The 25,016-nt window shown below is 46.1% G+C and overlaps 1 protein-coding gene across 1 annotated transcript in view; it reads left to right on the top strand.

Moving 5' to 3' along the window:
• Positions 1–7,822: 7,822 nt before the first annotated feature.
• LOC138472838 (transcription factor HES-7-like) overlaps positions 7,823–25,016 on the top strand; it is a 30,843-nt gene continuing 13,649 nt past the window's right edge. Inside the window, exons 1-3 of the mRNA XM_069611240.1 lie at positions 7,823–7,864; positions 8,004–8,099; positions 11,483–11,570. Of these exons, the coding sequence (XP_069467341.1) occupies positions 7,823–7,864; positions 8,004–8,099; positions 11,483–11,570 (226 nt within the window). The remainder of the gene's footprint in view (positions 7,865–8,003; positions 8,100–11,482; positions 11,571–25,016) is intronic.

Here is a 25,016-nt window from a genome sequence, read left to right as displayed (position 1 = left end):
CACAAAAGCTAGTTGTTTCTTGTTATCATGATACATTAATAGAGGGACACCCCCGCATTGCCAAAACTGAGGAAAAGGTGAAAAGACAATTCTGGTGACCTTCTTGGCGAAAAGATGTAAAATCATTTGTGATGTCCTGTGGTGTGTGCGCCCAAAATAAAGACCAAAAGAAAAGATCAGCCGGTCTTCTTCAACGGTTAGACATTCCACCATCGCCCTGGCACACCCTGTCATTGGATTTTATTACGGACTTACCCCCCTGTTCAGGATATAACACTATTCTTGTTATTGTGGATTTATTCTCCAAGATGGCACACTTCATTCCATTAAAAGGTTTACCTTCAGCTTCGGTTCTAGCTAAAGAATTCCTTGAAAATGTTGTCCGGTTACACAGATTTCCGTCTGTGCTGATTTCAGTTCGAGGAAGCCAATTTATTTCCCACTTTTGGCGTAGATGTTGTCAATTGGTACAAATCGATGTAAGACTATCAACCAGTCATCACCCCCAGACCAATGGTCAAACAGAAAGAACGAACCAGACTCTCGAACAATATTTACGTTGTATGCTGCAACAATCTGAAAGTAACTGGAAAGACATTCTTTGGATAGCTGAATATGCATATAATAATTCTGTGCACTCTGGAACTGGGCAAAGTCCTTTTTACACTTTATATGGGCTTCACCCTCGAACCTCTGACCTGGATCCACCTCATGATCTCGGAACACCCGCAGTGGACCAGCTGCATACCGCAATTACCAAAGCCTTCAAAGAAGCAACTGAACATTTACAACAAGCCAAGAAAAGATACAAGAAAAGTGCTGATCGGCATCGAAGTGAGGCACCTCAGTACCAGATTGGGGACCAAGTCTGTCTGGCTACCAGACACTTATCACTCAAAGGACCTCGAACTTTTAATCCCAAATACCTGGGACCATATTCCATTACGGCTATAATGAATCCTGTGGCCGTTAAACTGGATTTACCAGCTCCTATGCGAATACATCCTGTTTTTCATGTGTCACTTTTGAAACCTGTGCAACCTGGAACCAGACTAATCAAGCCTCCAGAACCCATTCAAGTGGAGGGAGAACCTGAGTTCGAGGTGAAGAACATTTTAGATTCTAAAATGATAAGATCAAGGCTTTTCTATCTAATCGATTGGAAGGGTTACGGGCCTCAAGAGAGGTCATGGGAACCCCATGACCATGTACATGCTCCTCGGTTAATTAAAAAATTTCACCGGACCTTCCCAGACAAACCAAAACCCCCAGGGAAAACAACCTTGGGAGGGGCCTTGGGGGGGAGTGCTGTCATGATGCCTGCTCCCGAGGAGCCAGGTCAGGCCCAGCTTCCCCGGAAGCAGACTTCATACTCACCAAGCAGGACCCAGCAAACCCCTATAGGGGCTCTTTGGACCTTGTCCTGGCGCCTTTGGCGCCAGGCTCATAAAAGGCATCTGTCCTGGTGCCTGCTCATCATGGCAGAACATATGGTAATGCTTGGGTGAACTCACCTGAGGCAGACCATGCTGCATACTCACCCGAGGCAGACCATGCTGTCTGAAGCTCCAAGCCAACTAAAGCTGGGGAGGAACTATTTTCTTTCAGGAACTCTTTTCTTACTCGGGTGGGGCCAGTGGAAGAACACTCACCTGAAGCTCTTCCAAGGCTATTTAAACCACGCCCGGATGGCCACACGTGCTTCGCGTTATTCTGCATCTGCAGCAGGACACTCACCGAGTCGGCTCCTGCATCCTGGCTCCTGCCACGCCCGCCAGCACCTGGAACACCTGCAAGGAGAGAAAGGCAAGCATTAGGACATTACCTACCTTCATCCAGCATCCGGATTCTTCACTCCGTCGATCCTGCAAAAGAAAGTCAAGGGTTAGAAACGCATCTCATCGCTCGCTGCAGCGCCGCTTCCACTTACCTTCACGTGGCGCTGTCTAGCTCTTCAGCGGTCATAGGCGACATCGGCCGCATCCCAGCACCTACGGAAAAGAAAGACAATAGTTAGAAGCGCCCGCTTCTCACGCTGCCGCGCCGCTTCCACTTACCTTCACGTGGCGCCGGCAACCTTTTCAGTGCCCATAGGCGACATCGGTCGCATTCAAGACCTACGGAGAAAAAGGACAAAACAAGGTGAGCAACGAACTAATTGCAAAAGGACAGATTACTCACCTTAAGTCTTACCTGAATTTTGTTGGGACCTCAGTTCCCTTTTTGGGTCGGAGCGGCTTTTCCGTACCCCGGCCCCTATGGGGAAATAAGACACACTCATTAAGGTGTCAGAGCAAACCACTACGGCACACCTTCATTAAAAGTACTCACCTGAGCTTACCTCGGCGAATCCATTCCTCCACACGGATTCCTCACCTAGTCCCTGAAAATTAAACAAAGGCCAAGGGACAAATAAGACTTGATCTTTTGAACTATATACTTATGGCAGCATTTTGGTAAAGGCAAGCAGACATCGAACCCTCGCCAAATCCGAGATCCAGTGAAGTAACTGGAAATATATGTGCCCCTGCGTCTGAAGCAGGATGGAGAGCTCGTCCATACAGAAATTAAGGTGAGAGTCTGCAGAAGGCACAGCTAGGGTTCGAGGAGGGTGAGAAGGGGAAAAAGGGGGAATTCTCACACACAATATAGCAGACAGTTAACTCCCTTTTCCCATCTACAGAAGGATTATTCTACGGGCCAGACAGACGAGCTTTGGGGGTCCAGTCCAGTCCATCTTCCAAGCACTACGCTTTACCGTGGAAGAAGTTGTAGCAGTCCAGAACGGGTCGGCGCCTCCGTGGGAATCAGGTGAGCGTTACAATAGGCATTTGCAATGGAGGCCTGCTCCGAGGGTGCTGGTGGTACACCTAGGTGGCAATGACCTTGCAACCATGGGAAGGGGACGATTATGGGCACAGATCCAAGTGGGATTAAGCGCACTCGCCCAGGAGTTACTGGGTACAGAGGTGATACGGTCTGAGTTGGTGCCCAGGCTGCAATGGCGTGGGGTTGATTCGCATAGGGCCATGGAAAAATCTAGGCGCAGGCTCAATAGAGGTATCGAAAAGTTTACAGTAGCTAATGGCTTTGGCTTTGTGAGACACACATTGCTAAACTCACTACCTTCCCACTATGTGACTGACGGCGTGCATCTGTCGGAGAAGGGATACAACTTGTTCCTTACGGCCATCTTGGGCAGCCTCTTGAAGGTCGGATGTAAATAATTGATGGTGAGTTGGTAAGTTCTTGAAGCATGGGAGCATTGGGGGTAGCGGGGTGCCACCCCCAAAGCGTGGCGGAGTAGGGGGCAGTCCTAGCCGGGGAGGAGTTTGCCACGGCTTGAACCGTGGGTGGTTTCCCAGTGGCCGTACCTGAGCCAAAGTCAGATGACGGGCATTGGATCCCTATGGACACTGGAGACTCCTCACCTTCATGTGCAGTGGCCCGAGGGAGAAGCACTTTGTGCAATCTGGCGCGGATGTCCGGTGCCTAGCGACATGCCGGGAGGCGGCAAGGGGACACCGGAACAGTCAGAGGATGCCCCACACTTTTTGGGGGCTGGGACTTTTTTGTGGTGGTCATGAACCATAGTGCTTTAGGGCTGGGACTGCCCCCCAATGTTGTTGTATGCTCCAATAAACTGTGATCTGTGTTTCCAAAATGTAAAAGGTTGTTGGACTATTATTCACTGGCTGATCAGGTTGGTTTTCAAGGGAGGTCATCTTACACGACAAGGGGGGGGGAGCCAATGGGGGCTGACACCGCTAAGGGGACGTACTAGCCCCTGCAGGGGGCGCTCGAAGGACGTCCCACATAGCGGGGTGCCCCTCTGGCAGCCCCCCCCGCCCCCCGCGGGGAGTTTCCCACCCCTTCTGCTTTGTCACGGTGGAGGGAGGGCGTCCCCAGGGGCGGGCATTTCCGGCGGGGCCCTGGGACGGCCTACAAATAGGGATGAGGACTGCACAGGCAGCCTGTCGCAGCCCTCATCCACCGAATTACCCACCCACCCTCACCCAATGATAGGTTATACAGCACCAGGGGATGGAACTGGGTAAGAAGACCTAGGTAGTTTAGGGGCAGGGAGGTAGGAAGTGGGGCAGGGGAGTCAAAGGACCGGTAGGTAAGAAGCGGTTGGGGAGCTGCAGGGGGTTTCTAATATTACATGTTCAGATTACAGCAAGGTTTAAGTTCAAACGGAGGTAGTTTATCCTGCTCCTGCGCGCGGGACAAAGTAGAAGATTTCAGGGGACTGTAGCGTGGGAGTAGCGACAGGGGTTAAGAAAGACCTGCAGGTTTCAATTGGTACTTGCTTTTCATGTTTCAGCGGACATCGAGGTGTAAGTGGTGCAAAGGACAGGTTTTTTGTGCGGGTGGCGGGAGTGACATGGGGTCCAAGTTTTATTGAGTTTTGTGCATTGACTAGGGGTGTGTCGGGAAAAAGGGTTTTAAATGTTTAGCATGCTTCAATTTGTATTCATTCCTTTTCATTTTCAGCGGATTTCGAGGTGTAAGTGGGTGAATGGATCTGGGGGAATTTGTTGGCTTTATCTCGTACTAATTGTTCCTTTCTTGTCACAGGCGGAGTTGGGGGCAGTCCTAGCCGGGGAGGAGTTCGCCACGGCTTGAACCGTGGGCGGTTTCCCGATGGCCGTATCCGAGCCAAAGTCGGATGACGGGCATTGGATCCCTATGGACACTGGAGACTCCTCACCTTCATGTGCAGTGGGCCGAGGGAGAAACACTTTGTGCAATCTGGCGCGGATGTCCGGTGCCTTGCGACATGCTGGGAGGCGGCAAGGGGACACCGGAACAGTCAGAGGATGCCCCACACTTTTTGGGGGCTAGGACTTTTTTGTGGTATAGATGGTCATGAACCATGGTGCTTTAGGGCTGGGACTGCCCCCCAATGTTGTTGTATGCTCCAATAAACTGTGATCTGTGTTTCCAAAATGTAAAAGGTTGTTGGACTATTATTCACTGGCTGATCAGGTTGGTTTTCAAGGGAGGTCATCTTACACGACAAGGGGTGGGGGGCAAAAGGGGCTGACACCGCTAAGACTATGAGGCTTTTGGCTCGGTGGTGAGCAGCCTGTGGGCATCTTGGAGCTGTATCGATTCAGGTGTCTTCGGTGTGTGTTTTGAGCTCGTGCGTGGATCCGTGAAGGTTCAGCTACAAACCCTCCTTCAGAACCAGGAGGAACAATATGGGTCGTGTTCTGTAAGCGCAGAGGCCGTAAAATGCACTCACGTTGCAGCCCATACAAAGCGCTCGCTCAGTTATTGAAAATAAAGCTAGCTATTGCCGAGTGGAAAAAGTCTGAACATGCTCCTCTTCATCTCACTGGCGATTAACACGTGACCAGCGGAAACTTCCTCCGGTTACACAGCGTGGCCTCGCCACCACCACAAGCCGCAACGGCCCTCCAGAGGCCCGCCCAGATGTATCCGCGGGCACTCCTGCAGGGAGCCACATGGACCATTCACAATAAACCCATATGCACCAGTGTGGATTGCACTGAGACGTTTAGAATTCGCTGCGCCCGGCCCGGCCCGGGTGATTATGGCAGTAGCCTCTGGCATCAAATCCGAGCCCAGCCCTCCTCCTATTCTTGTCCCAGACCAAGGCGCGCCTGGGGTCCTGCCACATTTCGGCAAAAAGACCCTCGCTCACCTCTTGATAGTAGATGTTAGATTTTTAAGTACTTTCATGTGCAATTAATAATATTTTGTTTTATATAGTGAGCATTCTATTGTGCCTCCTTAGGAACTTTGTTGATAAAGAAACTTCCCTGCGCACACTTACCCCAGAGCCCTTCCCATCTTTTACTGTGTTGCGGCAATGTTGTGAACCATAACTAAATATATAACCGTTTAAAATATGCACTATTGTGACACTTTCTGGCAGTACTTGAATTAAATAAACGCCACCCACATTGCCTCTAAACGAATTAAATTGATAGAATGTATTATATTGCAAATATAAAACTACTTTCCTATTTTATTCAACAAATAATCGTGGCACTGACAGGTTTTCTGTCGATGGTATTTTTTGGGAATGTGACAGCAGAAGATGGTGTTAGGCAGACAGCCGGATAAATTGCACGAAGAGAGAGAGTATGGTACAAACGGCTACGAAATAGACCTTTCATTTGGTCTGTGCCTTTGTTACTGTCCCCATTTACAAAGTCCAAATAATTCTATTTGACCTTTACGATTTAGGATGTAACGCATTGCGGTGTTATATAGTGCAATGTTTGACATTTTGGCGGCCTCTTTTTCTCTTGACCTAAAAGTATATTGGCATAAAATAGTCAAACATTCGGGCTCATGCATGCTTCACACAAAAGGTATGTCTGCAAATAAAACAGAATGCACACACACTTGTGAAATGCCTCTTCTTTAGGGGGACCCTTAGAGATTACGGGGCCCTGGTGCAGATGAACCTTTTGCTCCACGCTTTATCCGGCTTTGATAAACCTCAGGCTGTCGAACTAGGTGACATCAGATGCAATCATCTATGCAACCACGTTATTTCCACTCCATGCCGCTATTGTCCTCTATCCTCTGAGCGAGTCCCACTCCTAGCTTGTTCGATCTGTTTCTATCTTTCGGTCTCTTGTCTGTTTTGCTGCCTATGTTCTTTGGTTTCTTTTTCACTCCTTCTGCGTTTGCATCATGTGCCCCTCTCTCGCTCTCCCTTTCACCTCTTTTTTTATCACCATCTCTCTCCCACTCGCGTTCTCCTATGTGTCTAGGCCCCTCTGCTTCCCCACCCCTTATTTCTATCTCTCTCATCACCTTTATCACTCACTGTCTTGTATATTCGGCCGTCCATCTCTCCTCCTCTCCTTTCACTCAGCGTACACCGTCTTTCTCGCCGGCTGTCCTTCCATCCGTGCAGTGACACTTTGCTGTGGCTTTAGCGCTGTATTTGCTATAATTAAAGATTTGTGCACTGACACCGCTGCTTCTGCACATCACATGAGGTATTTTACGAACTTAGAAATGAGTTCATGGTCAGTGTGCTTTTTTTTGCAAGCGCTCTCCTCCCTGCGCTGGTCTTGGGAGCCGCTGTGTTCCCACGGGGTGGGTCAGTGCCGCATTCCCAGGCTTTCTGATGGCCTCCCTTGGGGGACACCCTGAGTTGGCACCCCCGTGTCAATCATTTTATGGTGCTCTGAAGTCTCGAGTGTGGACTTTCCCAGACCATGCTCCCACTGTTAAATCAAAACAGCCGAGGTCAAACTGGGGAGGGCTGAGGGGTTTCATTCTGATTTTAGGGCGAGTCCGAATTCAATATGAAGCCGTCCCCCCAGTGATACATATACAACGTAAGATACACTCCGCCACCCTCCCCCAGTGTAACGCCCCCACCTCCCCGCCCTCCTCCAACAGTCCCGCGAATCGACACGTGTCCGTCACACCATCCACGAGCCCGTTCCCACACTCCGCCCCCCACAGGTACACCTCCCGCCCTGGGAGACTTCAAAGGCCTACATGTGCCGAGGCGGTTTCGCAGGTAGGTGCCAAGTGCGCCGGGGCAGATGCCGGACTGCTGGGGGTCCTGCTGGAGTGCGAGGGGGCGGGGTCCCCAACACCTACTCAAGGGCTGCTGCTCTGTCGTTCTCAATAGAGAGGGGGTGGCAATGAAAGCAGGGGGTCTAGGATGGGATTGGCGAAGAGCCAGGCCGGGGTTTGGGGGGGAGGGGGTGGAGTCAGCCCATCCGCCAATTACTCTATATAAGCCCCTGCCCATGCCCGCAGGGCATGCAAAAGCTACATTTGGACTGGCAGCTGGCAGCTACCCCTCACAGCCAAGATGAAGACCCTGGAGTCCGCGGGCCCCAAGCAATCGAAAAAAGTGAGTTTGGACGCGGACTCGCCAGTTCTCATATAGTGGCAGGAGGGGAAAGGGCCGTGTTGAGTAAGGAAAGATGTTCCGTGTGAATGTGCTCTCGGAACCGTTCTAACCCCTGGTTTTCTTGTTGCCCCCGTGGCAGGTGCTGAAGATCGAGGTGGAGAAGAGGAGGCGGGAGAGGATCAACCAGAGCCTGGAGGAGCTCCGGACCCTGCTGCTGGAGAGCACCCGCAATGACGTGAGTGAAGGGCCCCGAACGGGGGGAGGGCGGGGAGGCTGGGGACGGGTGTCAACCATGGAGGTAGAAGGGCGGGTGTTGAAGCTGGAGTGTGGTGGGCCACAGGGCTGCAGTGCCGATTGGAGAGGCACCCAGATATCTGGTTAGAATCTGATGTCACATGTTTGAGCGATATGAGCCTCGGCGTGGGCCGTCCGGGACTGCAATGAGGGCTGACGGCCAGGGAGATCCCGCGCTGGGGCCATGGGCGATCTCTCCTGTCTGAGATCGTTATAGTATGTGTGGTGTGCGAGATCTCATGCGGTGTAAGAACAGTTCTATGGAGAGAGTTCATAGCTAGACAAGGGGTGCACGGGTCGCAACCTCGATTGCGAGGTGGGCTGGTTTAGCCCATAAGCCTTTCCATTGGCCATCGTTCCATTGCTGCCCTCACCCCAGCTCCATATTATTCCCATGGGTCGTCTCTCCTAAGCATGCCAGCATTTCAGATACTCTATTTCACTTATTCTTATTGAAGCATTTGCTACAATGACCATAATTATGATATATTTCTAACATCACATTATGATAGTACTATTTCTGTTTGCATTACTATTTCTTTAATGTATTCGTTTTATTATGCGTGTTGCTGTTTTTGTTTAATCCTTGTTTTTTAGCCTCCTGCACTAGTAGTCCTATCTACTTTGCGGTGATGTGGGTTCTCTTCTAATTATATCAGTGATGATAATAATTATACAGTCTTCTCCACACATGCATAGATCGTGACATAAAAGGCTTTACTTTGTATCCTTTCACAGCCCGCGTAAAAGTGCAGCTCGCTGACGACGTACAGTCTTCTTTCTGTTGCTGGGCAGGATAGGGCAGGCATTAAACAGTGCATGCTGCTTCCCTGTTCACTACACATGGGTCGCCTATAGAATAGAGCCTCTGGGAACCTTGACGTTGTGCAGTTTGTTGTAGCCGTTTGCGGGTGTATTGGCGTAGCTGCTGGGTCCAGACCCGGCCTTGAACACCCACGTTCTGGGCGGTTAGTCCCTTGGAAATGGCTGTTGGGGAACAGGTGGGGGTATTGGTGGTGTCAAAGGTAGGACATACCGACCGCCTGGTCCTTTGCGTCCCTTCTAAGTGCTGCATTGTAATTTATTCCGTACAGCAGAGGCGTTGCTAGGGGGGTGGGGGGCTGAGGGGGCTATAGCCCCAGGTCTTTTGCTTGTAGCCCCGGATAGAAGCTCAGGGACTACAACCAAAAGGCTATAGCTAGCCCGGAGTCCCGACATTAGCTTGGCCCCTGATCTTTTCCAGACCTAGCAACACCCCTGCCTTACAGTGGTATCTAAATGCTGCTTCCGTCCGTGTACCCGGAAAGGCATTTGTATGCACTGACTCCGTTATGTATTGAGCAGACTTCGGTCAGCTGGGAGCTCACAGGCGTGTAGCCTGGCTGTCTTCTTCTTGTTGTCAGATTTTATCCATCAGCTGTGTTTTTTGGATACCGAGGCTTGAGTATGTAGTCGTGGATTAGGGTTCTTCTTGGTCTGTGTGTTCTTGTCACAGTAGTGCTGGTTTACAGGGTCTTCTCAGTGAATACGTGCTGCCCACCATGGCAGATGAGTGCTGCACAAGTTACTCCTAGCATAGCTTTGGTACAGCACCACCGCTCCTCCGCATGGCTGCTTTATTTACTAAATTGGTCGGTTGTCTGCATTTTCCAGCAGGACATGTATACTTCCATTTGTGTACAGCATCTGCTCTTCTGAGCCGAGGTTCCCTGCTGACATGTGCAGTACCATTTCTTCTCAGTAGGGCAACTCTATTCACATTGGTGCTGTGCTGGTACTACTCAGCAGTGCTGTTCTACTTACATTGGTGCAGTGATTGATGACTACAGTCAGCACTGTACCGTACTGCTTTTCTCGGCAGGGCTGTTATACTTACATTGGTGAAGTGATTGATGAGCACAGCAGTGTGAGGAACGGCTTGCTATTTTCAGTGTGTGGTTTTATGGCTGGCAGGACACTGGGTAAGCGTGTGGTGCCCTTGTTCCACTGAGCGTGCACAGGAATGGTAGCATTGGGAAGCTTGGGAAAGATGTGTCTGAAATGCTTCGTACTGTTTATTTTATTTTAATTTTATTTTTTTGCATTTGTAAGGCACTTATACAACAAGTAAATTGTGTTTCAAAGCGCCCACAGGGCAACAGGGAGGGAACATTGGAGTAATTAGATATACCACTGTAAAGTAGAGGTGGACTTGCTAGGCCCTGTGAGCATTCATAACGTGCAAGTGCAGAGAGAGAGAGAAGGGGCGGGGGATTAGGGGTTAAGTGCAAGGTGTGGCAAGTGGGAAGTGACTACACTGACCAATCAGCTTTCAAGAAATTGGGAACTAGCAATGTCCCTGTGGAACAGCTGAATTCAACGCGGATCTGCAAACTCTCGAAGATGAGGTCTTGCTATAACTCGTGATGCTGCAAAGGTACCCAAACACTCGCTACCAGCGGCAATTTAATGAGATGATTTGAACTTGCTCCTCACCACACACTTGTATACTACTACTACTACTAATATTGTGCCAAGGCTGTGGCTGCTCTGAGGCTAGTAGGTGGGGCACCCCCAGTCAGATGTCCTGTAAAGGGAGGGCTGAGCGCCTTAGGAATGGAGCCGGGAATCTGTTACAGGTAATGCTGCTGTACCTAAAGTAGAAGGACACATTGGGAACTAAAAGTGGGACAGGCTCCGCCAACAGGACCCTTGGTGGTCAGACATCATGTGCGTGTAGTAAAGGCTTCCATGGCCAATGCAAAAGCAGTAAGGCAACTTTGCTCGCTCCTGTGGCCCTTATTCAAGATGAGACAATGGAGAGAAAGCGTGCGCAAATCATGCAGGAAATAATGCTGCCGGAGATCAACATTCAGATTCCCCATTGATTTACACAGGGTGTATCAGGTTTTCTTTCCCCTTCGAGGTGTTATCTGTGTTGAGTAGGGATTGAGGGCAGAGGGGATCTGTGGTTTCTGATCCTGCGTACAGTGAAAGGCGCGGGAACCCGGATGGAGCCCTGGGTTCTGTAGCCTCCAATCACTGCACACATGATCAGAACCACAGAGACATACCAACTGCACAAGCAAGCCATCAAGGCTGACCATGGTGACCTGCTTACTGTCCCCATATACAAACCCACTGCACCTACAGATTTAGGTTATCATCCGGAATCACTGTATCCCTTAAGTGAGGACGTTGTGAGATATAAAGTATGCTTGGGCTAAGACGCCAGTGTGTAAGGGAGGTTGGGGTAACAGATGTATCTAGCCCCAGCATTGGTCCATGTGCTGTATTTGGAACAGAAATAAAGAGCGTTTTTGTGTTTTCTGCCTCCTATCACAGAGACTCTTGAATCCTAGGATGGAGAAAGCAGACATCCTTGACTTCACCGTCCAGTATCTGAAGACTGAGACCTTCCTGCGGACACGTGGTACGTAGCATACCATCCCTTCCTAGAAATTACGCTGTGTTCACCTACCAAAAATTGGTAGGTGCACACATCTCATTTTTGTCCTTAGACTAGTTCACAATGTTAAACATTGTTGTCCCTTTTTCGGCAAAATATGGTTTTAGAAATTGTGTATGCATCTGGAGAAGGCCTTTGCTTTGGGTTTTTCTCGCATTTGTGTAGTTCAGTATTGAACCTTTTTCATATGCACACAGAACATTGGCACATTTAAAAAATGTTTCCAATTGATTAAACTATTTCAAAGAGAAATGGTTTCGTATAAGTCAAAAATGTATTTTTGTACAGAAGAAAATGAATATTTCGCACAATGAAGTACTGTAATTTCAGATACATGGGCAAACTACAAACAGTGGAACAAGCATAATCTAAATTGTATACGCAAAAGACCTAACCATGGGAAAAATATTTGGAACCGGTACTATTCAATCAATTTAATAGTGTGATTATTCGTGCTAGGTTCAACGAGCAGCAGTAACATCTGAAACTAGGGAGAATATTATTCATGACACACAATTACGTACATTTACACATAATATCACATATATCCAATTTCATATACAAGTGGAACACATTTAACAAAATGTCCCCACAAGTGATTAACATTTCAAACAGAATTTCAATGTGATTCTTAAACAACAATTCAGTAAAATAAAAATGACATTAGCACCCTGGTGGGGGTAAGGAGGGGCAGCCAATCAGGTGGCTATGAACACTGGCTTGAACTGCTGGTGAAAACCTGCGTTCCTTCCCACCTGATGGCCGGCTCCCCCACCTTCCGTACCATTTTATTTCTTTTATTTGTACCCCTTCCCACCTCCCACTTACCCGTTTGTTGTGGCAGCGCCACTGCATCTGCTTCCCCGGCCATCATGGAAAGGGAAGAGGGGCTCCGAAGTGCCCCGCCATCCCTTTCCATGGTGGCCATCTTGGAAAAGGATTTTGTTCAATGAATGAAAACCTTTTTTGAGCTTTGGTAACCCGAGGTGCTAATGGCCTTAACACAACGCCACATGTAAACATGAGCAAAATGTACATTTAATGCGGATTTAAATCATGCTTGTTTGCAAAAACAATACAAAATGCCCTAGAGGGCAACTTAATCTTGTGACATCCATAGATGACTAAATTATTACAGCAGCAAGAACCAAAAACAATTCGAAATATCCTCGGGGCAAGGGGTATGTACTCTTTGAATCTCTTCGTGTTTTGGACTGCAACTCCCATGAGCTCTAGCCATTACAGTCAATTGTGAGGGTTCATAGAAGACATAGTGCAACACATCTAGATGACGATTTTCTCATATTAATGCCATGTCTTCATTACGGTAGTAAGTATGATACAAAAATAATTATTTTCATGTCTGTGGCAAATCAATTAATAACCACTTTCAACGTTCTGCGGCTAGATAATGCTTCGTCTTCACCTGAGAAGTGAATGTGCTGCAGAAAGATTAATTTACATGTCTCCCGGCCACCCATTTCATCAAGCCTTTATAAAATATAGGTGTAGCCATTCATTTTTTAGAACAGTTATATCTCTGCCCGTCATGAGAAAATGTCTTGCTTTTTAGTGTGCTGCCAGCCACGCACAGTGATCATGCAATTCCCACTGCAGCATTTTGTTGGACTTCCACCCAATTGAAGCATTAAAATATGTTTGACGTTTATTTATTTATTAAATTTATATAGCGCGCAGGCAGCCCAGGGGCATTGTGGCACTGTTACTTGCAAGGAAGACTTAGTTACAATGTGAGCAGGTTGTGCCTTGGGTTACAGTAAGGCAGTGGACGTTGGTCTTCACAGTGACACATGCACACTCAATTTCCACATGGACACTCTGCCCCTAGCTGTGATGCCCCATGGTCCTTCAGCCGATACCCTAGGTCCTCTTCTACCTGGAGTTTACCTTTGCACATCATACTCTTCCTGGCCATGTACCCGGCATCTCTTGCTTACATCCATGTCGTATGCAAGGCCATGTTTCACTTAAAGAGCAGTGCAAGCTTTGGAGTGGGTGAGTTAAAGTTATGTTGCTAAGTAAAACTGACAAATTTCAGTCAGTGTTGAACTTTATGTCATAACTATAACTTCCCATTAACTATGTTTTTTTTCTGGGGATCTTTGTGTTTTTAACGCATTTTTTTTAATTATTGAAATAAAGCGTTTCTGGGGTTGATTTTCTGGGAAGGCATTCGAACAATATATGAATAAGAAAGATCCCATGCTCCGGGGCAGACATGATCTCTAGGCCAAGCTGTTTTTTTCAGTTGGGGGAATTGGGGGTTTATTTTAAGAGCAATGAATGGTCTTATGGCTCCATTTCTATAAGTCACCGACCAGAACTAACCCCTTTGTATTACCCACCCTAGAAAGATCTGTTTCTTGAATCTGTCCAGAAATCTACCCCAACATACATAAACACTTTTAACAAGAATATGACCCCTAATATCTGAACTATTCCTTACTTTCCCCAGGATAGGATAATTACTGATCTGTTCCCACCCAAACCTACCCCCTACAAAAGCCAAGCGTTCTCTCTGTATAATTGACCAAACAAGAAGGAACCATTGCTTAAACCGGCCCCGCCTCACACTATTATATGGACAGCACCTCATGAAGTGCCAGATACAATTGATTTTCTGTGTTCTGCGTAAAAGTGCTCTCCTGCTTCTTGGGAGTGTGTCCCACTCTATATGAAATATATAAAAAGAAATTAAGTTTGCTTAATCCCCTGGGAAAAGCCCTTTACTCAAAGAAAATCTCACATACCTTTTCCTTCCATTTAGTGACCTCTATCAAAACCTAACTCATCCTTACCTCTGCTCAGTTAATGTGCCTTACCCACGGTTGACCAACCTGAAACACTGTGACCTTTTCTACCATATTTTCATTATCAGTCACTGTCCACACAGCTATAAGGCTGTCCGCATAGCCTTAACTCTTGACTGACCACTCCGTAGGCAGACTAATCATTCCCGTCCTAGGAGACTTGCCAGATCATCACCCAAGACGACTTTTAAAAGCCTTGCTCTGATTTACAGCTCCCCTGAAAAATCTCCTCCTCACAGCACCCTCCAACTGACACATGCCTTTGGTAGCTGCTTCATTCCTACCTTGTGCTGTTTTTGGTCTTGTGTCTCGCTGCTTTCTCCATAGCTAACACACAGACTGTGTGATCTATGACAACTCCCTGATTTCACTTCCTGCAGCAGCTGCCAGAAGAAGCTTTGAAGGAGTTACTAATGGTTCAGGCTTCTGCCCCATCTTTAAAATCTGCCCTTCATTCCTTCAACGCTATGGTTGCCACCCTACCCAGGAACGGATTGTTTCTTCATTCTCAATGGGAGAATTGCTTCCTGTACCATATCTGCGGTGGAAGAGCTCCCTGTCATAATTTGCTAACTGTTTCCCATTTTGTTCTGCCCTCTCCCCTATCCTGCCCACCCCCATGGATTCTGTCCCCTATCTGCCTGTCTGAATCCTATGATACTCCTTTGAACATTCTCTGCTGGCTACCCTGTCATTATCACATTATCTCTATAGTTTCTTGTGCAGGCTTCTGCTCTCAGTTCACATTCTGTATTGATCTAATGCATTAAATGTAATTAGAAGGAATGTATGTAATGGCTGGGCTTGAAGCTCCTGCCTCCTTTCCCCATACACTAGTACAGCATATATTTTAGGGCATGCTCACTCCCCCCTCACTCCTACTTTACTCCTCATTTGTCCTTGTCCTCGGTTTTCATCCTCACCATCGGTCCTCACTCTTCATTGCTCCTTCTCACACCCCATTACTCCTTAACCCTAATCATCACACTGTACATTTTAATTTTACGATATCATTTGTCCTCCTCAGAGGTCATCTATGGTTCATCATTCCTCCTCCTGAGTCATTATTCCCACTTCCCAGCCATAACTCCTGCTCCCCAGCCACCATTCACACTCCCCAGCCATCATTCCTCCTGCTAAGTCATCATACCCCCTCCCAAGTCATCCTTCCCACTCCACGGTCAACCTTTTTACTCCCCAGTCATCCTTCCCACTCCCCAGGGAAAATTTGGTAACCAGTGATTACATTTCAGGAAAAAATAGAGACACAAGAAACAAAATACAAAAATGAAGAGAGTAAAAAACAGTGCCAGGATGGAAAAATATAGAAATATTGCCAATATAGTATTGCAGGTTTGGGTTTAAGTCGGAAGAAAAATAGACTTCAGTTATAAAAGAGTATAAAGGTGTGGACGAAAAAGAAGACGGGTTTAAGGGGACACGAAAGACAGGTATAAGTGGACTCGTGTCCACTTATACCTGTCGACGTGTCCCCCCGTAAAGGGTATTTGCAAGGCAAAAGTAGGCAGAAAGTAATATGGCAAACGTGAAGACATTTACAAAGCACAAAACCAGGGTTATAATTCTTAAAAGGTCCCCATGATGGCAGTCACAGACTATAGAAACAGTATATATATATCTACATTTAGCTAATTTGGGCGATGTAATAGGTATGCTCTTTTATTAATGTGTCTTCATGCATGTATTTAGATGTTTTGTCAGCAATAAAATCACATATAACTAAAAATTCCTCCTGCCCAGCCATCGTCCCTCCTCCTCATTCAGTAGTTGTCATCCTCACACCTCACAATTAAATGCCTTTCTTTACATATATTGCAAGGCTTTCCATGAGGTAAGGCACAAAACATACGTCAATCTCTGAAGGTATGTGAACAATTAACACAACTTTAACTTCATACTATTGGAGTATTTAAGTTATACGAATCTATATACTATACCCTCCTGCAAGAATACAGTACACTAACATGAATTATCATCAAAAGAATTACCTTCAAACGAACTACCTTCAAAGTGACGGGGAAGAGTGAGGAAGGTGATGTGAAGAGGAGTAATGATGTTGTCTCAAAAGGGAACAGTGGTGGCCATTTTAGGACATCCACATTTCTCCTTCTCACTTCTTATTAGAATGAAGTCTGAGGGTACAATTTCATTTTTGGGGTTCTGGTGCCCTGTCTGGGCTCCTTATGTTTGCTTCCATCTTTTTTTTCAACTTTTCATTTGTGTTTATAGTTACTTTTACTCCTACTGAAGCCCCCTTTCACCTCAACCCTTTTCCGGTATGCTTCCTTGCACCAAGGTCATTAAAAAACTGTTGTTAGCAGATGAGGGATAATAATATACAAGACATTCCACAATAGACACTGCATTCACATTTTCACCATCTGGAAACATTTGACTGAAGTGCACGAGGCCGTTGTTGGCCGATAGTTCAGAAGGCAGTACTCTTCATCCCGGCGCCTTAGTTAGCAATTGTTCCAGCTGTTGGTTTTTAACCTTTGTTATTGATTATTTAAAACACGCTGAATACCCAGAGGTTTCTAAGCGCGGACCCGGGGTTCAACCTGTGTATGCTTACTTCCAAGGTGAGCGCATTGCCCTGAGCCTTCAGAGACCAGCCTTATTTTTTCTTCCAGATCTTTGAGGTTAGAGCCAGGAAGGGCTACTGTAAATGTGAAGAGTGGGCAATATTATTAATGTGTTTGTCATTATTTGGCCAATACCCAAAATACTGCAAATAGAAGATTGATCAGGATCTAATGAAATCCCCTTTCGTAGGTCATGGTCAATGCCACATTTGGTACCCGTTAGTCATCTTCATGTAGAACTCTTCTCATGGAAGTGGCGATTCTTTGAAATCCTAAGCTTTGCAAGGCTCAATACAGTTTCCGCAAGACGTCTGCACCCCCTTTTTTCCTCCAGAACACACAAGAGGTAAGTAAGAGCCAGCAACTGACACTTACTGTTGCATCCTAAATCCTTGAAAAAAGACAATTGTTAAAAGCTTCAAAACCTTTCAAAGCTGAAAAGACACAATTTTCCATATTTTGTAAGTACTTTTACAGGGGTTAGGGAGCCTATTATCTATGCCTATAAGGCTATTGCTATCAAGCTTTGAGCATTCTTGATACCCAATGCCCACTCGTGTCAAGAGGCCCTCTCCTCCCCCAATCTATTTTGCTCTGCCCTTGGTACTGGAGTTAAGTGGGTCTCCTTTAATACCAAGTATCTTGTCTGCATGAGTCTCTGATCTTCTTGCTCTTAAGCAGTGTAGTAGGTATTTCATTGCAAAGCCTTCTTTCTCTATGGACTATTGACATGTCGAAACCAATGGTCAGACAGGATCCTGTCCCCTATCACACGCATGCACAGGCCCTATGACCTCTAGTAATTTTCATTCAGCAGTCATAGTAGTCTCTCATCCTCCCCTTACCTAAATCCTCTTTTACTGTGTTGGACATTGTGCCCACCAACATGGAATTGTCTTGTAATCCCCAGGTTTTCCACACAGATGGGTGCATTGACAGACTTGTAGGTACCTTCTTGACTCCACTCTTACCATGCCTACCTTTTTAGCAAGTTTACAGAACTTTCTTTTCTTACTCCGTTTTGGACATCTCTTAACAAAAAGGGTTTAGGCCTGGCTTGTAATTCCAGTGAGCAGTGGTAGTAAATGCCTGCACCCCAACCCCAGGTTCATCTGTCTCTTTGCAAGCTAGTGGCTTGAGAGATCTGGAGCTGGGCAAGACAGCAATTTCATATTCAGAAGAGGTAGTGGGCTATCCAATCAAACAGTACTGAATTTTAATTTAATTTATTGGGTATTATAACACGCCTCTACACAATGTGTTTCAAGTAATCACAAAATCAACATGGCAGGGTCAGTATAAATCATCAAATATTGTAATACACATTTTCTCTTCCATTTTGTATGTGTGTGTATTTGTAATGAACTAGCCCATTGTTACCAGTTTACATATTCCTAGTTATGGAATTACCTAATGTCAACAGACAGATCATTGCCAACAGTTTATATTAAAGACACTTAGAACCTTATTGCTAGTTTGTTATACCCACAGAGCAAATAACTTCCACTTTCTCTTAGGCCCCAATCATGACCAGTTTTCATTATGCTCGCCTATCCCCATTATTGTCTGTCCTTAACTGTCCCGTCCTAGGATATTTTACTTTGTTGCAAGTGTCACAAACAAGGGAGGGCAATTCTCCATATGTTGGCCTAGGGCGTTAATGGACAGCTTTGCCAACACCAATGGTGGACACATAAGCAAAGACGCTGCTCCAGGCAGGATCGGCTGTTGAGATGCTGGCTGGCTTAAGTGGACAAACTGAACACAAAGATGGGGTTTTCCTATTTGACATAATTTACAAAGAAAAAAATCACAAGTAATTCAACATCCAAAGATGCTATCAATGAATCACAATATTTATGATGTACCAAAACTTGGTTGTTAGAGGCTGAGCTATATAAACATTCAACAAATAATTGTATGCACTACAGAATGATTAAAAAAAGAGTTAAATGGTTTGTTCAATAATCTAGGCAGACAGACAGAGGACAGAAAAGACAAAGAAACAGATATGTGTTCATAACCTGAACAAATTGATTGCGAGGCAAGGTACCTAAATATAAGATAAATTAATGTTCGTGTAAATACAGAGTCCCGGAGGACAATACATCAGTAAACATTTCATGAACATAAATCAATTTGAAGTTAAACACAGACAACATACATTAGAATGGCTAAGGTCATGAACATTCCATGAACATAAAGCGATTTAGGATCACACATGAACAAAACTAATCAATTACAGTAATTAGGGTCTACACCATACACCTGAAAAAGACGAAATGCAGTTGAATACAAAATGACCAAGGCGTAAAAATCACTATGGCATTTCGGCGGAGTAGATGAGTTCAAGCTGCCTTCTTCAGGACCAAAAACCAATACTGCACCCTTGGAATTATGGTAGGCTGTGCCGGCACTTATAGAATTTGAACCTCTCTCAGGTTTCTCAAAACTCTCTCACGAGTGCTCAACCCACTGCCCTATCTTCTCTGAATGTAACTGTTAGAAGAAGTGAAAACTTAGGAGTACAAAACAAAATTAGGGAGATATTGTGAACATCTAGATGCTCAGAGTCATCCTGGTCAAATCCTGCATCTATGTGCTTGTAAGGATCAGTAAGTGGGGACCACAGACAACAGAACGAACATTCTCACCGAGTGGTTCTTGCAATGCAATCAATGTCCTATATTGATGCCAAGCCATAGATCCAACAAACTTCAGCAGTGTCTTCCCCAGGTCATCAGTAATTGAGACCAGATCAGACATCCGGCCAAGATCATCCCGTCTTTCAGTGCTGCAGAAGAGTGTGGACAAACTTCCAGGCCTAGCATGTCCTAAATGCCATGTAAGGAGACAGGGCATGGCGCACGCACATTTCTTCACATATCGCATGGGCATTAGACGCCATTGTACTGGTCTTAGTGATTTTGTTAGTGAAAATATGGAGAGGTGTTGCACTTAGCGCAAAGTCTGTATTCACACCATTGGACGCCGCACCACAATTTATTTACATCAGCTTAAATTGGGTCATTGTAATTTCACTACTAATTGTGCCCCAACAACTATAACCAAATATTACTAGTCTTGGCCCTGGTACAATGAATGCCTACATTGCACCAGTATTGGCAATCAAACTAACACCAGCACAAATGTGGTTATTGCACTAGGAGTAACACTGATATAAATATGTTATTTCACAAATGCCAGGACCAGCGTAAATCAGGTTGTTGAATGCCCTCTAAAACTGGCAACGCGGGCGGACGCAAATATGTGAAAACTGATATATTCCTAGTTTTACATGAATGTCAGGACTAGAGAGGTCATGACAGGACAGCTCAAACCATGAAAGCACTACATGACAGATCACAATATGTCATATGTCATAAAATGCCGTGTCACCATATCTAATGTCATTATATATCACAACATCATGTTCTCTCTTGATATGTTATGTCATGACATTCCCAGTAAGTTTCCAGTTAAACATTGCCAGTTATATCCCAGTTTAACATTCCCAGTTAGCTGAACATTGCCAGCAGCACCACACTTTATACAATTCCAGTAAACGGCACTAAAAACATCCCACATCAGCCCAAATACAACGGGGAGCAAGCTTCTACTGGAGAAATTCCATGACGATGATCGGGATCCATTCCACTGTGACAGGACTTAACAGATCCTTGAAACAAAATGAGTACCCACATAGCCATAAAGTCTGCCTATATGAGTGTCAAATATAGCATATATTTGTTTCAGTTCTGCCTGTAGGTATGGACGCCCTAAGGTAGGATTTGTCTGTCTGATAATATCACTTCCTGATACCTCCCATTGGAGGCAGATGAAACAGGCCATTCTCGCCATTCCAACACGACGAGCGACATCAATGGCTGGGGCAGGGCTGACAACAGGCATTGATGTTGAACCCATATATACGGTCCTCCATCTTGACAAACACCCGAACTTGCAGACATGCGTTTAGAGGATACATTCTTGAAATATTAGAGACTCATTAGAAACTGCTAATAAGCATCACAACCAAAACCTATCCATCCATTTCCTCCTGATGAGTTAGAAATGCATCTGTTGGTGAACATGTGTAGAGGACTAGAAAATATAGGATTTTGTAACCCAAATCTGTATAAAGAATCACTGCATTAGAAATATATCTAAACTAAAAACAAGTGACTCAATCGTGGATACAAACTCAGTTTGGCGTGATCACATTTGTTCTTCTCTCATAACTTTTCACTAACACATAAGTATTGGCAGACACAATACTTGGACCAGCAGGTCAGCGACAACAAACACCTAACAACCGCAAAGACGAGGTTTCGCCAGAGGCTTCAATTATGTCGGCAAAAGCAATAGCTTATATTTATAAGGTGTTAAAACAACAGTAAAACCATTTGCATATTTATTTAATGACATTGGAAGGACCAATAGCATTATGTCTATAGCTCTGGTTGTAGAATGGATCATTGAGTTTTAAGGGTGATCCATTTTATCAGCTCATTGAGCCCATGTCAAAACATTGCAGATTGTAAATCCATGTTTGTTCTCTTTAATTAGATTTTTCTATGAAATGAGCCACCTGTAGCATTGAGGACCTTCTCCCAGTACCAACCGAAGAACATCGCCACCAGTTTAATGATAAGGAACATGTTTACCGAAAACAGCCATACTCCCTTAAGAAAGCAAGACATTACAACAGACTCTAGTGAGCGCCATGTGACCCTCAGAGAATAGACTAGGTACAGTAACACTATGGGTCTTTTCCCATGCATGGCTTGTGAATCATGCAACTTCTCATAAGGCCAATGTCTTCAAAGACAGAAATATGAACTAGAAACTCAGTCGTCTGCAATGTGTAATTTATGCCCATGTCAGAAGACTTATGTAGTCGAATCCTCATGACAGGTGAATATCTGTATTTGTGAACAAAGGTCTAAGATTCTTACAATAAAAGAGACTGCCTCATTAGTGAACCTTTTTATGGCATGAAGGTACATAACAGATGCACATAAACATTTTAATGAAGAGAAAACCTTGCAGGGAGACAGGGGAGTGCTGCACACAGTATAAACGACTCAGTACAATTAACCATTGGTGTGGTGGCTTCCATGGATGGTGATCAGAGAGCAGAGAGTGGGGGGTACATCACTCTCTTCGACAGGAGCCTCCCTCTGGATCAGTCTCCCCGCCCCTCTCCATTTTGAGACGGATCTCCTTAAGTTCCGGAAGTTCCTCAAGACCTTCCTTTTCTCCTCCTTCTCTTTCCCCCTCCCCTGCTAGTCTCCTCCTGCCACTACGACTGCATACCTGTTTCCCTTATGAGTCTCTCCGGGGGCCAGGTCATCCTTCGTCCAGTCTCCCCTTCTTACCCCTTCCCACCTGCACTTCCCCTCTGGCTCCCTTCCCTGATTACCCTCTGAGGCTGGTCCTCCCCCTCACACTATTACCCTTCCCCTGGCATTAGCCCTCCGTGACACCCATAGCACTTGCCCAGCCTCCTGAGCCCCCTCCCTCCTCATATCAACATCTGCCTCATACTCCCCATCACTCTAACTAATCACTGCTGGTTACACACCCGCCAGCCAGGCATTTTCCTCAGGCCTAACGCAGCCACAATCGGTCTGGATAAATCCTGCCAGAACAAACACATACTCTTGATCTCTCAACCACCATACCTACCGCTAAGAAGCACTCATTACACGAATGCCATACCAGCTGCACACATATCCGGTGCGCACACGCACCTTTTGACTCTCTCTACTCTCTCTACTGACTTGAACTTCGGTTCCCAAGGGCGTTCAACCGACCAGCGCTTTCAGACCATACCAATGGTACATAAGGCGCTATATAAATGCAAAATAACATAACATAACTCCTCCCCTTCTCCCTCCCCCTAAATCGCTTTATCCCTTTCCCTGACCTGCCCCCCCCTCCTCTGCACTTTTTGATACTGCACTTCCACGTTCTGAATGTAACAAGGCCTAGTAGGACCGTTATTATTGTTTTCTTCTATCCCCCCACCACCCTTTTATTGTCTTGTGGTGCACATGGAAACACTTTCTGTCGTTATGCACTATACAAAGTTAAAAAAAAATAAAAAATATGGCTAGAGAATTAATTGTTAGAGCTCTAGTGGAGTAACTGTCATTAGAGTCTTCAGTTTTTTCCTGAACTTCATTAGTGTTGCAGTAGTGGAGCTGTCTGTTGGAATGTTGCTCCACAGTGCGGGTGCATAAAAGAAGGTGTGTTTCCGGGTCTGTAGTTGGTATGAGGAAAAGTGATCCTGAGCACAGAAGTGGGTCACTGGACAGAAAACCTAATCAGGTGTGACTGACAAAGTCACCTGCCTGGTTCTGGGGATGTCTAGTTGGGGGATCAAGGTGGCCAAGTATCTCCCCAAGCTATAGGATGATAGGCCCGAGAGTGGTATGGGGATGATCCTCGAGTTACCTTCAGTTAGTCCCTGTCATAAGGCCAAGGCCAGTCACAAAGGACACCCTCCTGAGACTGGCCCTTTAACAAGACCTACTGGTTGCAGAGGAGACCGGTTCCTCAGAAGTAGGCCTAGTGCAGACCCTGTTTCCAAGGCATCAACAATTGGGGAAAATATACTGAACAATCACCCATGCAGGACTGAAGAAGCGTGTTGGAGGTTCACCGTGGTAATTTTGTTTAGGAGGGGATGCAGCTCCGTGGCCCAGCCCTTGTGCGTATGTGTGGCCATGCAAGGCCTATCAACTCAAGATGGAACTCCAGGATTTTGAAGCCTTGGCCCACTCTAATGGAAACCCCTACACACACACACAAACACACACACGTAGAGTGCGATCTGCAATAGCTAGTACCAAACCAAGGGGGAAAGGCCAGAGCCGGACAAGCAGGGAGAACCCATACAAGGCACAAATAATTACAAATACCAACACTCCCAGACCCAGCCTATACACCAGAATTAAATAGGCAAGAAATCTTCCTCAGGGGTTGAACTAAGGGAATACCGGGAGTTAGGGATCATTGACTAATTCGTCCACAACCACACACATCGATCTCTAATTAGAGGCGGGACAGCCCAAGAGGAGCAGTCATGCCACTACAAAAGAGGCAGGGATTCTGAGAACGAAGCTGCTGTTATGGGAGTCGGGAATTTACTTGGAGTTGGATGGTGGAAGGAGAATGAGCATGACCAGTTGCAGGGCCTGAACAAGGTGCCTGGAGACTGAAGGTGAAACTCCGGAGGCTGGGAGAGATTGGAGTCTGAAATCTGGAGGAGAGACCCAACAAATTGAAGAAAGCCAGTGGAGTGCAGCTCAAGCAATAGGCACGCCGGGAAGAGTGGTGGCTAAAGGGTGTGAGAGGATGAGGGCAGGAGAGCACTGGTGATGGAAGGTAATACCACAGAGTTACTGATAGAGGTGAAGAAGGTGGCAAGGAGATTAGTGCTTAGAAGAATGGATGTGCTCACAGAAGCAAATAAAGAAAGTGAGACATTAGAACAGTAGAGAGGAGTGACTGGAGAAAAGAAGATCACGTGCTGGGAGATGGGATATACCCTCAGGAATTAAGAAGTAATGAGAGGAAGGAGAACTACAGGAGGGATTACAGTCCAGAAAGTAGTAGGGGAGAGCAGCACCCAAAGGAGTGAAGGAGAAGAGACTGCTGAATGGGAGATGGGAGATAACTGTAGAGGAGAAGGTAGTAGTTAGGAGGGGGTGAAGTGGTTACAGGAGATTGCAAGTGCTGGCTGGAAACATGAAAGGGAAAGCAATGAGAAATGTATTACTGAGGAGTTTTGCTGACGAGTGGTGGTATAAAGTAGGAGAGTGGAAGGAACAAGAGATTGGTGTGAAAGCAGTGAGAAGGTTGACAGTGATAAGAGAACAGGGGGCAGAGAATACAAGGAAAAGATTAGAAGTGGAAGGACTAGATTATGGATGGAGAAACCTATTGATTTTGGGGTGAACTGA

Source organism: Ambystoma mexicanum, chromosome 1p (assembly GCF_040938575.1).
Source record: "Ambystoma mexicanum isolate Mex_15411 chromosome 1p, UKY_AmexF1_1, whole genome shotgun sequence".
Lineage (NCBI taxonomy): Eukaryota > Metazoa > Chordata > Amphibia > Caudata > Ambystomatidae > Ambystoma > Ambystoma mexicanum.
This window is presented reverse-complemented; position numbering and strand designations above follow the sequence as displayed.